General features: G+C 30.0%; 1 protein-coding gene across 43 annotated transcripts in view; it reads left to right on the top strand.

Moving 5' to 3' along the window:
• Window positions 1-15,023, top strand: part of RIMS2 (regulating synaptic membrane exocytosis 2) — a 578,477-nt gene that overhangs the window by 404,637 nt on the left and 158,817 nt on the right. For 17 of the 43 annotated variants that reach the window (XM_057497834.1, XM_036876409.2, XM_057497841.1 and 14 more), the window contains one exon: window positions 13,707-13,739. The exons of 25 other annotated variants lie outside the window; for them this stretch is intronic. In XM_057497834.1, coding sequence (XP_057353817.1) covers window positions 13,707-13,739 — 33 coding nt within the window. The remainder of the gene's footprint in view (window positions 1-13,706; window positions 13,740-15,023) is intronic. One more of the 43 variants, XM_036876392.2, reaches the window with a different exon arrangement.

Raw genomic sequence — 15,023 nt, 5'->3', positions numbered from 1 at the left:
TGCTGTAGACTAGATTTTAAATAAAATTAAACCTGATTATGGTCACCCTGAACCAATTATTCAATACATATTGTTTAGTAATTTTTAAGAAATTAGTAATCTTGCTGCTATTCTTGACCACATAGCTTGCATGAGAAACAATACCAGGAGGGAATAAATCAAATTGGATTACAGCATAAACTATTGCATAATGTGTTAATACATTGGTGCGTGTTTCAATCCCTGTGTAAAAATCAATATGCAAATATTTAAATACTTTTCTCTGCATTAGAGAACTATTAAAACCATTAAACTTTTCAAGTTTTGTAGATTTGGAGAACTCCATTAAAAGTCAGTGGTTTTAAGCTCAGTTCTACTAAGCTTACTGATACTAATCTTATATAATATTAACCTCCATTATGGAATATTAATTCGGTGATAGTGAGCTAGATGGATTTGAATGAAAAGAGTCTGTTGGCATATGCCCTTTCAGGGTATTTCAGTAGTTCACTATATGATGGACTGAACTAGGGCAGAGACTGCAGTGAAGAAAAATACATGCATTAAAAAATGTTCCTCTCCATTGAGATCCACAGCTTAAGTGATTCAGTTATAGAAGTTAAATCCTTGTAAGTAGATATTTTCTCATTTCTTTTCCTAAGCTTTCTTTTCCTTTCCTTTCCTTTCCTGGAGGCCCTTCCTCCTTATTTTACTTTTCTTCCATTTTTGCTCATTTTATTTCTCCTGTACTTCCAAAGCCTCAATTGACTAATCAGATTTAGGAAAGAACCCCCTTCCACTTCATTCTTTTTTGCAAATTTCATCCATTGTTTGAGGCCTATCATTGTTGACTTCCTAAATATAATCCTAAAGCCATCTCCTGTTTTTTAAAATAATAGTCTTAAGAAGGTGTTAACATTAGGAAGAGAAAGAGCACAGGTTTTGGAACCTTGGCTCAGGACCTGCCTTTACCATGGACCAACTGTGTTACTCTAGGCCCTTAACCCAAGTTAGTGCATCTGAGAAAAGGAAATCAACATATTTCTTTTATTCCCAATGTGCTACTTTGAGAATCAAATGAGGTCATGCAAGTGAAAAAAAATGTTTGTAAACTAGGATAGCTATTCAGTTCTTATCCTTACCAATCAGCTATTTGTTTTCTTACCCACAGAAATCAAGTCCTTTCTGCGCTTTATAGGATCAATTATGATGCTAAATGTGAAAGCTCGTTGAAACATACAGTATTGTACAAATACAATCCTGCTAATAGGGGAGTTGGTGCTCTTTAAATCAGTGTTGATATAGGATTGGCTATATGGTATCATGAAGACTAGCTGGAATATATTTTGTGGATATAAGGATTTGTTAAATAACACTTTAAAAACGCATCTCATAGTTAAGTTCATGAGTAAAATTACTCTTCAAGTACTCTAATATTTATTAAATCAATACTTAAGCTTTCCCATCTACAAATTAAATTCACAGCAATTTAAAAATACTCAGAGTTTTGGTGAAAATAAATTTATCCCCCTAGAACAAATTTTTTCTGTATTTGAATAAATTCTTAGTTTGCATCTCAGCAATTTGACATATATTCTTTCAAAGTAATATTTACCATTAAATTACATTATATATCTCCGATTTTCACTTTTACCCTTTGGGATTAGATACACAATACCACGGGGCCTACTGCATTGCACTTAAATTTCAGTTTTAAGATCGTTATCATTTAACATTAAGAAGACTATTTTTTAAATTGCAACAGTAGTTTTAATTAGAAAAGACTGTCTTTAAGGTACTGCATGCACAGTGATTTTTTGCTATTTTTATTTAACGTAACAAACAACTTTTGAGCGATTTTAACATTTTCCTTACATACAACTAGTTTGCTTTTAATTACTTTAAATGTCTCATTTTGACCATATGCTCTATAATTTAGAGAGAGCTGGGCATAGGTAGCTCTTAGCATTGTTTCTTTGGGTGATAAATGAATTAATGAGTCAACAGTCAATTCTTTTTACGACTAATTCTGTTTTAAAATAGAACTTGGATTTCAGTGTAGGGTTTAGTAATAGCCACATTTAGAACTTGAGGAAAATCTTCTAAACTCTCTCATTGTCTTAAGTTAATCATCTCCGGTATAAGTTCTTTTCAACAAAATCTAATCAGTCTACAATCATTGAGAAGCAAGAGCAACTTTGTAATTTATAGCTGGAAAATACTTCAGAAATTTTAAGAACCAGCTTTCAACAAGCTAGATGCCGGCTGTAAGTCCGGGAAAAGGAAATCCCGGGGCAAAATACCCCTAAAAACCAAAATCAGTCTAAGGGAGAAATAAAGTTTAAAACCCATTTATTGCTCACAAACTGCAGTCCCAGGCCGTCTTCTCTGCTCTAGCAGCAACACCACCGGCCCTCCCCCTCACCTCTCAGGTACAGATAAACCCTCGGTTGCCCAGGTAATTACCCATTGATAAGCAGAACTTCTCCACCCCTGAGGAAAGATGCAAATGCACTAAAGCCACATTTGTTTACACCTATGAACGCCTGTTGATATGCAGATACCAAAGCCAGGCGGGATACAGAGAAATGTTTCAATTTTACCCACACCGGCAAGGTTAGGAAACTTGTCTAAGGTTACTGAACTTCTCTAATGGCAGAAATGTTCCCAAACTCAGCATTCAGAACTCAGTCCAGTAACATGTATTACCTTTTCTATCAATCATTGATACTCCTGATCGAGGTTCTTCATTGTTGTATTGGCTGGTATTTACAAATTTATGATTATGGGACTTTTTTGGTTATTTGCATGTAACAGATTTTCAACAAATACTGCTAATTTCACTCTGTCAGTACAAGACAAATGACCCTGTTAACAATTTTTCATCAAATAAAATATTTGTCAACTCAAAGAAAATGCTTAAAAATTAAACGCGTTATGTGTTAGGGTTTTTTCCTCCACATTTTGGAAGATGCTTTCTGCCAATTTACATGCAGGCTGAACTATTTTCAAAATGAGCCATTTCTACTTCTACACACTCAATCTTACTTCAAATGGTAACATGTCTTCTATTTTTGGAACTTTACAAACTACCAAAAGATGAGAGGTGAAATAGCTTTTTAAAAAGACAAATGTATAGGGATTTTAGAAAATTTGATTTTAGGAACAATTTTGTAGTACTTATAAAATCTTTCATATTGTTTATTGGTATATAATCAAAAAGGGAGGTCATTCAAAAATCAATAAATATTTTATTACTAATGAACTTATTATTTTCCCCAACATGGGGAAATTAGTCTGTTGTTTTTTGTGTTATTACAGATTAACTTTGATGAAGGACCAGATGATTCCTTTGTTCTTGTAACTTAAGAGGACTTAACTGGAATGTGGGGATTTTTCAGAAAATGTATATATTCTTTAAGGGTTTTAAGAGTCCTCATTTTTACTGGCGATTGATTAAATATAGTATTTTTATCCAGATTGTTTATCATATGGAAATCCTATAGTGCATCTTTAGCAGATTATTCAATTAGAAAATCAGGGTGTCAGCTACACACTCAAGTGTAACATTAATACTCCAAAGCAAGAAGTTGGTTTCCTTGCAGTAGTTGATTTATGTTGGGCCAGAATAAAGTATCTGATTATTTATAGTGTTTATTTCAGATCTAGGAACTGGAAAATGCTTACACTTGTTGCAGTCAATTCTAACAATATAAATAATAAAAAATAGTAGTGTATCCAAAATCACCTATATTTTATGTTCCAATATAACATCCTTTCCCTATTTTGACAGTGACTTTCATCTTCCTGTTTGTGTTTTGCTTAGCTTACTAGTACAATTATTTATGGCTGAAGATAGATAAGGCACCAGATAATTGTGTATGGCATGGTGAAACTTTTGGGGAATTAAAGTGTACATAGATAGTAACTGTCTAATTGACTTACAGCATATGTATAAAAATACGTGAATAAAATGAAAGGCAATATGTGAATTAAAAAAGGCAAATATATACTTAAGTGTTCATGAATGATAAATATGTGAGATAAAGATCAAATGGTGACCAGTAAATCTTTTGATAGAAGACCTATGTTCTGTAGTCCCCTCACTTCCCATTCCATTACCTCTTTAACCTCATGTTCTACTGCTTCCCCCTTTGTTCACTCTACTTCAGCCACAGATATCTCTGCTTTTCTAAAACATGTCAGACATACTCCTACCTCAGGACATTTGTACATGCTGTTCTCCCTCTAATGCCCTCTCTCCATATAACTTTATGACTAACTCCCTTACTTCAAATTCTTTACTGAAAACTTGCCTTCTTAGTGAGGGATTCCTTAACTACTCTATTCAAACCATCATCACCCTGGACATTTCATTGCCTTCTTACCTACTTCATGTTTATCTTATTAACACTTAACCAATATTTAAGTCACAAGATATTCTATTCATTTATCTTGTTTATAATCTTTTTCTCCTACTAGAATATAAACTTTATGAGAGCATAGATTGTCTGTTTTGTTTGCTGGTTTATCCCTAGTGCCTAGACATGCCTGAATTACAGTAGGTGCTGTATATACACTTGTTGAGTGAAAGACTATTATACCACCCTAAAAATAATTCTAAATAATCTTAGATAAGTCAGGTAACTCATATTTAATTATACTAAATTGTTACTATTTTTATTGAAATAATATCTCACAGCAGAGAAAGTTTCTTGCCATTTAATGAAAGTACTAAATATTGCAGTAAAATAAATATTTAATCTTATATATTAAAATGGATTTATGGATTTTTCTCTAATTGTTATGTACAAAGACTCTGCATTTTAATTCCATATGAACATTTCATTTCACCACACAGTAACACAGTATTTAGCAAAATGTTCATTTCTAAAATAAATTAATATTATTTAATATCAACTAAGAAAATATTTTGTCAAACCTTTTAATTATTTTCTTCATACCTTGGCCCCATGCATTTTATTGTAAATAAAATTTGAAATCTACTGGAAGTAAATTTTAGTGCTGTGGATTTTGAAATTATAAAAATTCACATGCTGCATTACTATATTTTAAACATTAACTACATATTAATGGAACTTTATGGGAGACTGTAGGGGGAAAAAAATCTAAAAAATAATTGGATTCCTGAAGTATGTTTAGGTTCTTATTGTGTACATTGTCTGTGTTTCTGCCAAGCTCTGATTTTTTTGTTTTTGATTTATATTAGAAGTTACATGGGAAGACCAGCAGAAAAAGGTGAATGGTACAATAAATGATGACAAACCATTGCCGAAAAAGAAACAGCAATCTGAGACAGGTTTGTCAGGGTTTGGAAAACCACGGAAAGCATGAGACGATAAGCATTGCATTTCATGCTTTTTAAATAGATATGTGCTTTTTGTACCTCATTTTTCTCATTTTGGTGTGAACTTTGTAGTGTATAGATCCTATTTATATTATAGTGGTGAGCACTTCATTTCAAGTTTTTTTAGTAAACTAGTTCTACGTATTTGGAAAAAGAACAATTATTTTATAATTAAAGCTACTTATTTAGGAAAACATTTAAATTATTAAGTACAAATGGTCATATTTTACCTATACGTTGTTTTGACCAAATTAAAGTACCATAATGGAGAGGTTCTTGCTTCCCTAAAAAGTACTACAGAAAGATCAATGTATTATTTAAAGTTTGTCTTTGTAGACTATTCCTTGTTTTTAATTGCAAATGCTGTCAAGGTATTATGCCCTATCCTGGGAATTATTTATTTATACCTTCTGTAGCTAAAAATACTGCCAGCAACAACTACAACAAGGAATGTAGTAAAGCATGTGAAGGCAATGAAGCCTCCTTGGGGCATCCATTCTACCAAAGAACTGAAATGAAGTGACTTTATTTTCCTCTTCTTTTTTTTTTGCGATATAAGATTAATGAGATAGAAGACAAAAACTTCAGCCAGGAGTAAAAGGAAGAGCAGAAAAGTACAGGAATAATAAATCAGCTGAATAATCAGTACCACTTTTAATCAGTAATTGGATGAGAATACACTGAAAATTTCATTCCAAATTTTAGAATTCAAATGTTTTTAATAGATCATTATTAAAATGGATATGTCTATAGTAACAATATTAATGTATTTTTCCATATTGTCTCAGTTCATCTTAGATTTCTAAAACCTATGTATTAAAATATGTCAGTGTATAAATTGATAAATAATAAAAGCTAATTTATTAGTGAGTGTTCATTGCTCTCCTGTGGTATGCCTGGCATTGTGTTTGGCACAGTTACTGGGTAGACAAGACAGATGCAGCAATTGACCTCATAGAGCTTACATTCAAGCAAAAATACATGAATTAAAAATAATTATACCAGTGATTAAATTGTTACAATTGTGATAGTGTTATTAAGGAGAATAGGGTGCTTTGAGAAGAAAATACTTAGAAATTACATAGGTCTGGAGAACTGGGAAAATACTGCAGTGCAATGGTTCAATCTGTGAATTCTCATTTAGTAAATCAGTCACATATAAAAATTTAATAAAATAAGCTGGAATTCACATTGGAAATTTAAGTATGTTCATAAAGTTGTAAGAATTTCTTACATGTTTTTTCAAATCTTCATTTAGGAATCAGTTTATTTGGAAAATAATAATTAGCTTAATAGATTTTAAAAAGTAAATTAAGTATAAAATTAATGTTTTATTTTATGATTTATATAACAAAAGTTACTACTGTAAAAATCTTTCTTTGCTGTATTGTGTGATGTGGGTTATCCTTGGTCATAAACTTATTTGTTTGTCTTGTTTGACTACATGACTATGTGGACATATATATCTATGTAAATAAATTACATTGTAAATTAAAATCATGAAGCAATGCAATGTTTAGTTAAAATTATTTTAAAATCTCACAAGCAAATTTTTGAAAATTTCCTTTAAATATTATTAATTTATATATTCTCATATATATATAGGATATATATATATCCTATATATATTACGATTTTAGCCCTTGACCTGAATATGAGCTATGTGTGCAGTAGAGGAAAGTTAATTAGAGTGCCATAATATCATGGTTTAAAATATTTATGGATTTTTCTGTTTTGGCAATTGTGCATTTTCCTATATACCAGGAAATTCAAACTGGTTCTGGAAATTCAAACCCTAAACACATGAGTAAGTATGCAGTATGCAAGGCAGCAAATGCTATATTAAATTTTAGTGTTCCCAAAATATTTCTGTTTGTTTCCAAAAGAAAGGTAGGAGATGCACAGAATATTTTTAATTCTTATAACTTTGGGGTGATAAAATGAGAAGAAAGGAATGAAATATTAGGTGGGGCTAATTACATTTCAGTAACCTGTTCATGAGTCTGGGCTTTACAAAAGACATGTTTGAAGTTATTCTTTATTTGATATCTAAGTATATCTATGATATTAATTATCTGTTAAGTATAATCAGTGTTTAATATATAATTTTTACTCACCAAAGTCTAAGAGATCATTTTCCATTAATTGTTCAAGATTCTTCATCAGAGCATTTTACAGTAGACTTGTGGCATTAGAAAAAGTTTGTAAAAACTTGAACCCAGAGCTGAGATGCGAACTCAGCTATGTATCAATAGCATATCATTTTTACTTGCTGGTATATGAAAGTCTATGTAACAACAATACATGGGAATTTTGTCATTTTTAGTATGCATATTAACAACAAAAATATTCTTATTTTAAATATAAGACTATAGAACTGGAGGACTGTGTGGCATTATATAGACTAGAAAATGAAATTTTCAATATTTGGATGATTTTAAGCATTATGGACTGGTATCTGCATTTTTTTAAAGGAAAACTTGAACATTCTGAACTAGGGTGTCCTAGGATTATCAGCAAAAGGGGTGATTTATTTTCAGTATTTCAACTTAATTGACAGCAGTATTGATGAATATTCCTGGGAAATATTATATTTTCATAGTAATACCTTTTGTGTAAGCATAAAATATAAGAATCCTACAAATGATTTTAAGCTCCAGGTTTTATGGATAGTGTTTAGAGTAATTCATTAAATGTCTTCCTCATATGAAATATGAATTAAATTTTGTTTAGTCTGTGTTGTTAACAAAACATTCATAATATAAATCAAGGATTACATGAGCGTGGAAAATCTGTTTTTATTTTTTCAGTGATCACTATGGTCAATAATTATGCATTATTATTAAACAGTGGAAATAAACTTTAGTCTATTGAATTTTATTATTTTCACTTTGTGAATTTATCTTTAATAGTAATAAGAAATGTGTCTGAGAAAAGAGCATATTTTACATAAAATATTTATCTCATATTTTACTTAATCTCATCCCACGAAAGTATGGTGGGAAAGCTAACTTCAGTTAGACAGAATGATTGTTTTAGAATTGATAGTTTCTCAGTTTCTCCAAAATAAAAACTCTTGGACTTAAATAATTCAGAATCTACTTTGAGATATAATTTTAAATAATTTGATATGTTTGATGATTAATTGGTACTATTCATAAAAGGATTATCTGCTTTGATTTTTTATTTTCTAAGCATAAGGTGTGGTAAATCTAGGAAAATCTTGAATCAGCATAGCTACCCTTAGTGTAATTACCATGAAAACCATGCCAGGGCTACTTAAACTTGCTGTATCCTATCTGGAAAATAAATCAGCATTTTTCTGGAAGCATAGCAAAATACTTTTCTGCGTTACTGTGTCATTACATAATATTTTGGAAATTGAAAATATTCAAAGTAATGAGTTATGTTTTATTATTACTATAACCTCTTGTGTGGCTAAGCCCCTAGTTTTAACATTATGTGATTTAGGTAATGTATTAATCTTTAATTTCTTTCAACATGGACATTTCCATATTGTGTTCTTTATGGATCTATAACTGTGGTGAAGGTAGGATTTTTTTTTTAATTCTACCTTTGGAATTATACTTTATGAAATTTGTCTTAAGAAAAAGTAAATATTCAAAGATGTATTTTGTTAGTGAATTGTATACTTTAACAGTTTTCTTGAGTATTTTGATGTTATGGACTTCTGTTTCCTTTTATTAATGAATATTTTGACATGTTTAAAGGTTAGAAGCAATTTATTTCAGTCTAAGTCAGTATTCTAAATTAGTCTTATTTGATGCTTGGTAATACGTCTAATCTAGAAGAGTCAAGGTCGTTTGTATTCTTGGTCAGTAAACCAGACTGGTAATTTCTGGATTGTTACAGAGTGAATGTATTTTATTTCTGACAGAAAAAAAGTGATGTAAACAAAGTAAATATTTTATAAAACACAAATAAACTAAGAATTTTAGAATTAAATACTACTGGCACCTTTAGATGTAAATACAGCACTCTTTGTTAACAAGCGTGTTTTCTGTAAATAAAGTGAAATCTTATGATTTATGAATTTAGTTCATTTAAGTTGGTTCAGTTTCCTCTGAATATACAGATAAGTTTATAATGCCAAGCCTGCACTTTAATGACAGTCTTTTTTATGATAGTGTGTTATAGCTTGAAAATCAATTATTTTAAACTCCCTCAATACATACTCTAAGTTGATTTTTCTTGTGCATTTGAAGTTGCATTAAATGTGAGGTCACAAGAATAGAATCAGAAAAAAACAGCACAGCTAGAAGTAAGATAAACATTTTTTATTAATTAGCTTATAAAAATCTTGAAATGTCTAAAGAGATTGTACCTTATTTTAGTAGGTAGAAGTTATTGTTAATTTTCACTAATTTTGATTGTTGACCACATTATGGAAAATAACAATTAACTTAAAAGTAGTTTCAGATTACTTGGATTGAGGAATTTTTCAACACGATTTTTGTCACAATGGAGAAATTCTGGTTGAAATCTGTAACTTGGTAAACACTTTGCTTTTGTATTCTAAGTCTTTGTATCATTGAGGGTCTCCTATTAAGTAGATGCTCAATTAGGCTTTGCTTTGAAAGGTGTCTCTCGTGACCTCAAAGGAAACATTCTAAAAATTTATGACCTTTAAAAAGCCCTCATAATATGATTAGCTTTTAATTATGCAGAGGTTCTAATATACACTTAAATCTTTGGGCTTCTGTTTCATTGTCAGGAATCTTTTAAACAGAAATCTTGCTTCTATAAGACATATATTTTCTTAAGTACAATTAACTCTGATGAATATTATGTCTGTTGTAAATGGTGGTAAATAAAAATATTAGCCAATCAACAGTTTCAAATAGATGTTATACACCTTTGGTAAAAACTGTATTTATCGATAAACAGGCCCCATGTGTATACCTTTTTAAATTAAGTTGATTTATAGATTATTATTTCTGTTTGAACTTGAAATGTGTTCACTTAAAACCTAACAATAATTAATACATTAATGTTGGCAAGGGAAAAATTTTTGGTTTGCAAAAAATTGTATATAAAAGCTGACAGTATTCATTCTCAAAACCTACTTTTTTTAATCAAATAACTTAATGAAAATGGTTATTTTATATATCTATTTATTGTCAGTAGATTTTTTTTTTAATTTTTAAGGACCAAAATACAGACAGCTTGTGTGTGTGTGTGTGTGTGTGTATGTGTGTGTGTGTGTGTGTGTGTTTATGTGTGTTGTATTACTTTGTTTGATTAAAAACCCATCCTTTTTATAGTTTGTACCTTGATGGTACCTTAAATTTAAAAATATTTGTTCAAAAGTAATTTATCATAAGTGAGGAAATGATGTTTATGAGTTATTCCTATCTTATAAATTTCATCTATTTCAGTAATATACATGGAAGTATTTTATTTTTCCTTCATTAGTTCATATATTGGAAAGAACCAAAAAAAAAAAAAAAGCTGTACATTCTCTTTACCAAAGTCTTTGTATTTTCTAAGTCTAAAACTAAAATCCAACTGTAGTTGTGGCAGTAATGGACACCTATGAGAGTGTATACTTTTATTATTCTTAATCACTCTAACTGGTAATTGGTTACATGAAGCATTGGAAAGAGTTACATTAGAACTGCCATTAATAGCACTGCAAAGTAGAATGTTTGTGGCAAAGTGATTGATCAAAGGTAAAGTAGGGAGATAAGAAGAGTGAAGGCTTCTCAAGGTTCACTGAAGTCTACACTTCATTATAATAATGTATGTGAAATCAGTATTTATAGTTTATTACCATTTAAATAAGACATAGCTGCTTAAATGGTAAGGTTTGCTGTTTCTCTTTTAAAATAAGGCTTTTAATACAAATTACATATAATAAAAATAGTAACTACAAGGAAGACAAAGCCATAAAATTTTTAAAAATATATTTGATATAGCTGTAAATTACACATTGAAGTTTTATGATTTAAAAGAACATTCTGTCTGCTAATTAAAGTTAAGTGATTTTTTAAATCTAAGATCTGTTATAACCTATTCATGGATCATGTTCACATAAATGGAAAAATGGTTTAATGGGCTATTTCAGTTGGTACTGTGATCACTGTCAAGTCTTTCATTTTCATCCTTTGTATTATTTTCTAAAAGAAAATAAATTGTTGGTGCTAAGTGTTACTGTATTCTGCATGAGTATTGTTTAATTACTAGTGTAGTTGTAGTAAGTATCTCTTTTTAAAAACATTCTAATCAATACTATAGAATAAAATTTCCAGTTCAGGTGTCACAGTGAAATTTTTTGTTTTCCCTTGTTTGACTTTTTATTTCACTTGTTTGCATTGAGTTATATAGCATCTGGTAGAAAGAAAAATGAGCTGGTAATCAGGAGACCTCTGTTCTATTTCTGGTTCTGCCACTGAACTTGTTTTGTGACCTTTGGTAAGTCACTTGAACTATTTGTGCCTCAGCTATTCTCTATAATAAATTAATGAATGAGAAGAATTTTGAATGCTTTGTGTCCATATAACATGAAAAGTATTGCCTCAGTGCCATTAAAAATAATCCAGGGTACAGGAAAATACTAGGTAGACAAAGAAACTTCATTTACTTCTGTTTTTTTTATGTTTTCTGCAAAAAAGGAAACCCAAATATTTTCTTAGAGGTGGAATAATTTATGTAGTTATTTCATCAAATTCATACCAATTTCATTTCAACATGCAAGGAAGTTATTTTAATATATGGTAAATATGTATGATGTATGTAGTGGAGTTTTGCATAGAAGAAATAATTTCAAGATATGATAGAATTCAAAGTTAACCTATGTTACTAATAAATCTCTGATTTTTCTATCTTCTTTGAGAAATGGGTGGATTGGGAATGAAAGCAAAATATGACATATATTACTGTATGAGTACATTTCAGGAGAATAGTACCTTTCCTACTGGCCAATCTTATCTGCAGAGTCTGGTTTGTAACACAATTATGATGAGATTTAGTAATTTGAATAGATCAAAGATGTGCATGTATTATAATCAAAATGATGCTGTTAATTTTCAAAATGTGTCACTCCTTTTTCAGTTCTCTAGTATTTATACTAGGATTTCTGTTATTTTTAAGAAAAAGAGTTTTGGTCATCTTAGCACTTTTTTTTTTTTCTAGTAGAAAGTTTTCATTTTTGCACTACTCATAAAATGATAAATTGGTACAGGAAATAATCCTCTCAAGAGTTATAATTTCAATATATCTATATTCCAAGTGTATTTTATATATGTTTTTCTATAAATCTCTCAAAACCTATGATGCAGAAATGAATATGGTGTTCTAAGAATTTTGTTGTACATGATTAAAAGCTAAGCAGGCAGTTAAATAGGAGATTTTAATTTTGTGTTATATTATTTATCTGCATTAGTCATACTAATACTAACTCATTAATACCTTTGGAAGTAATTTTTTTCTCAGAATGCCGAATTTAGCGATATTTTCCATTTCAATCACTCTATAAATGTCTTCTGAAATTACCTACTAGCAATGGAGAAACAAGTGTTTCCAAAATGTATATCATATCTATTATAGTAGATGTTGGATTTTGATGGGGTAATTTAAATGGAATTATCAATGATATGTGGTGTCTGTAAGAATTTTCTGATAAATAGGCATTATAAGGAATATGATTAAAGAAAATCTATCTAAATTGAAGGCTAATTTGAATTTGTAATATTTAAATAAAGTCATATAGTTCAACTAATCTTGTAATGAATTTTATTTGTTATTCTTTATAACATTCTTATGGTAATATTTTGCTGTACTGAAGCAATTTCAGTGAAATATTGACATGATGGCCAAACTTAATTTTCATGTGCATACTGATTAATTTAGAAATTTTTAAAAGTCTAGAAAACTGTTGGAACTATTTTTATTGCTCTTTTTGAAGTTGATTTAATTAAATTCTTCTTTAGGTGATAATTAAAAATTCTAAAAGAATCTCCACGGATTTTAAATGGACTCAGAAATATCTTGAATAATATGGGCATACAAGTAAAATTGTTTTTACTAATGGTATCTTTCTTTGGCATCAGTATTTAGGATTGGCTATTCATAAAGAATTACAAACTCTTGAATCCTTTTTATTTCACACTAACTTTATTTTTCTTATTCTGCTAACCCATAGCAGCTTAACCAACACCATCAATTCTTCTTTAAATATGATATGTATTTGATTATATCTTCCCTACAACTATGCACAGGATTCTTTCTCAAAATGATTTGGGGCTCTTTCCTTCAGTGTCACTTTTTATCTTTTGAGTACATCCACTCACACCCATCTCCTTTGTCTATGTCTGTCCATTACACGATGTGATCACAGAAGAAGTGGACTCCACAAGGAGAAGACATGCAGGTCTGTCTCTTCTACTGCTTTTCTTTGTTATTTATTCATTTATTTAACTTGTCTAAAGAATTTTTTACTATTTTTTTAATTCACCTCATAATTTTTCATTCTCTTCTAAATATAACAAAATGTTAAATCTTGCAGGCATTTTTATTTTAGGTAGTTGCATATTCAACTTTTAACAGCACTTGATCTAATTAGATGGAGAAAAATGAAGTGATTTTTATGTAATATGTATATATATATATTTTTTTTTCCATAACTGGGTAACTAACTCCAGATCCAAACATATGTCATTGTATGTGTTTGTGTGTGTGTATAGTCAGCTTGATTAAATTAACAAATTAATCATAATTTGTTCTTCAACTTACTTTAGACTTAAAACTAGTTTTTAACTTAAAAAAAAATAATTCTAAAAGTATTTTATTTCTATCATCAGTTCTGCAATGTGCTAGACTGTGAAGAATACTAAAGACATAATACAGGCCCTAAACAGGCTAGCAGTATCACTGAATAGTTAAAATATGCAGATAACATGCTATGTTTATGTGCCAACATGGATGACTCTTTTACAATACATTCTACAAATCTAGAAAGACTAATAAAATTTGTTCCACCCAGATGGCCAGAAAAGGCTTCATGGAAGAAGTAGCACTTGCACTAAAATCTAATATTCATTCAACACTCACTTATTAAGCACATGCTGTGTGTTACTGTTCTAGGTGCTGGAAATAATAGGACACACAAAATAGCCCTCTATCCATGTAGTTTTTTTTTTAGTGTGAGTCTGACAAGTAAGCGCAATAATACTATAAGTGCTAGGAGAAATTTCTCTATAGAGAAATACAATGGAATCACAAAGGATGGTATGATCATTTTCACCTGAGAAGGATGGACATTAGTTCAAGAAAGACTTCATAGAAGAGATGACTCATAAATCAACTGTTATGTTGGCCTCGTGCAGAGAGCATTTCAGGCAGAAGAAATGATATGGACAAAGTGGCTACAAACAAGTTTAGGGAAAGCAGGTAGGATAGTATTCCTGAAGATCATGTAAGTTACTGAAAAATGTAAAGCAAGAGAGGAAAAATATCAGATATTTGTTTCTAGAAAGATTACTTTGGAAACTATATAAAAAATGGACTGGAGCAATATAAGCAAAAAGATCATTTATGAAGATATTGCATAGATCAGAAAAGAGATTATAATGGGATGATTTAAGATCAGTGGAAGCAGTTGATATCTGAGAAGTTATTTAAAGAGGTAGAATCTGTAAGACTTAGTGACTGAATA

This window comes from Manis pentadactyla, chromosome 3 (genome assembly GCF_030020395.1).
Source record: "Manis pentadactyla isolate mManPen7 chromosome 3, mManPen7.hap1, whole genome shotgun sequence".
Classification (NCBI taxonomy): Eukaryota; Metazoa; Chordata; class Mammalia; order Pholidota; family Manidae; genus Manis; species Manis pentadactyla.
Note: the sequence above shows the minus strand (reverse complement) of the source record. Positions and strands in the feature narration are given on the sequence as shown.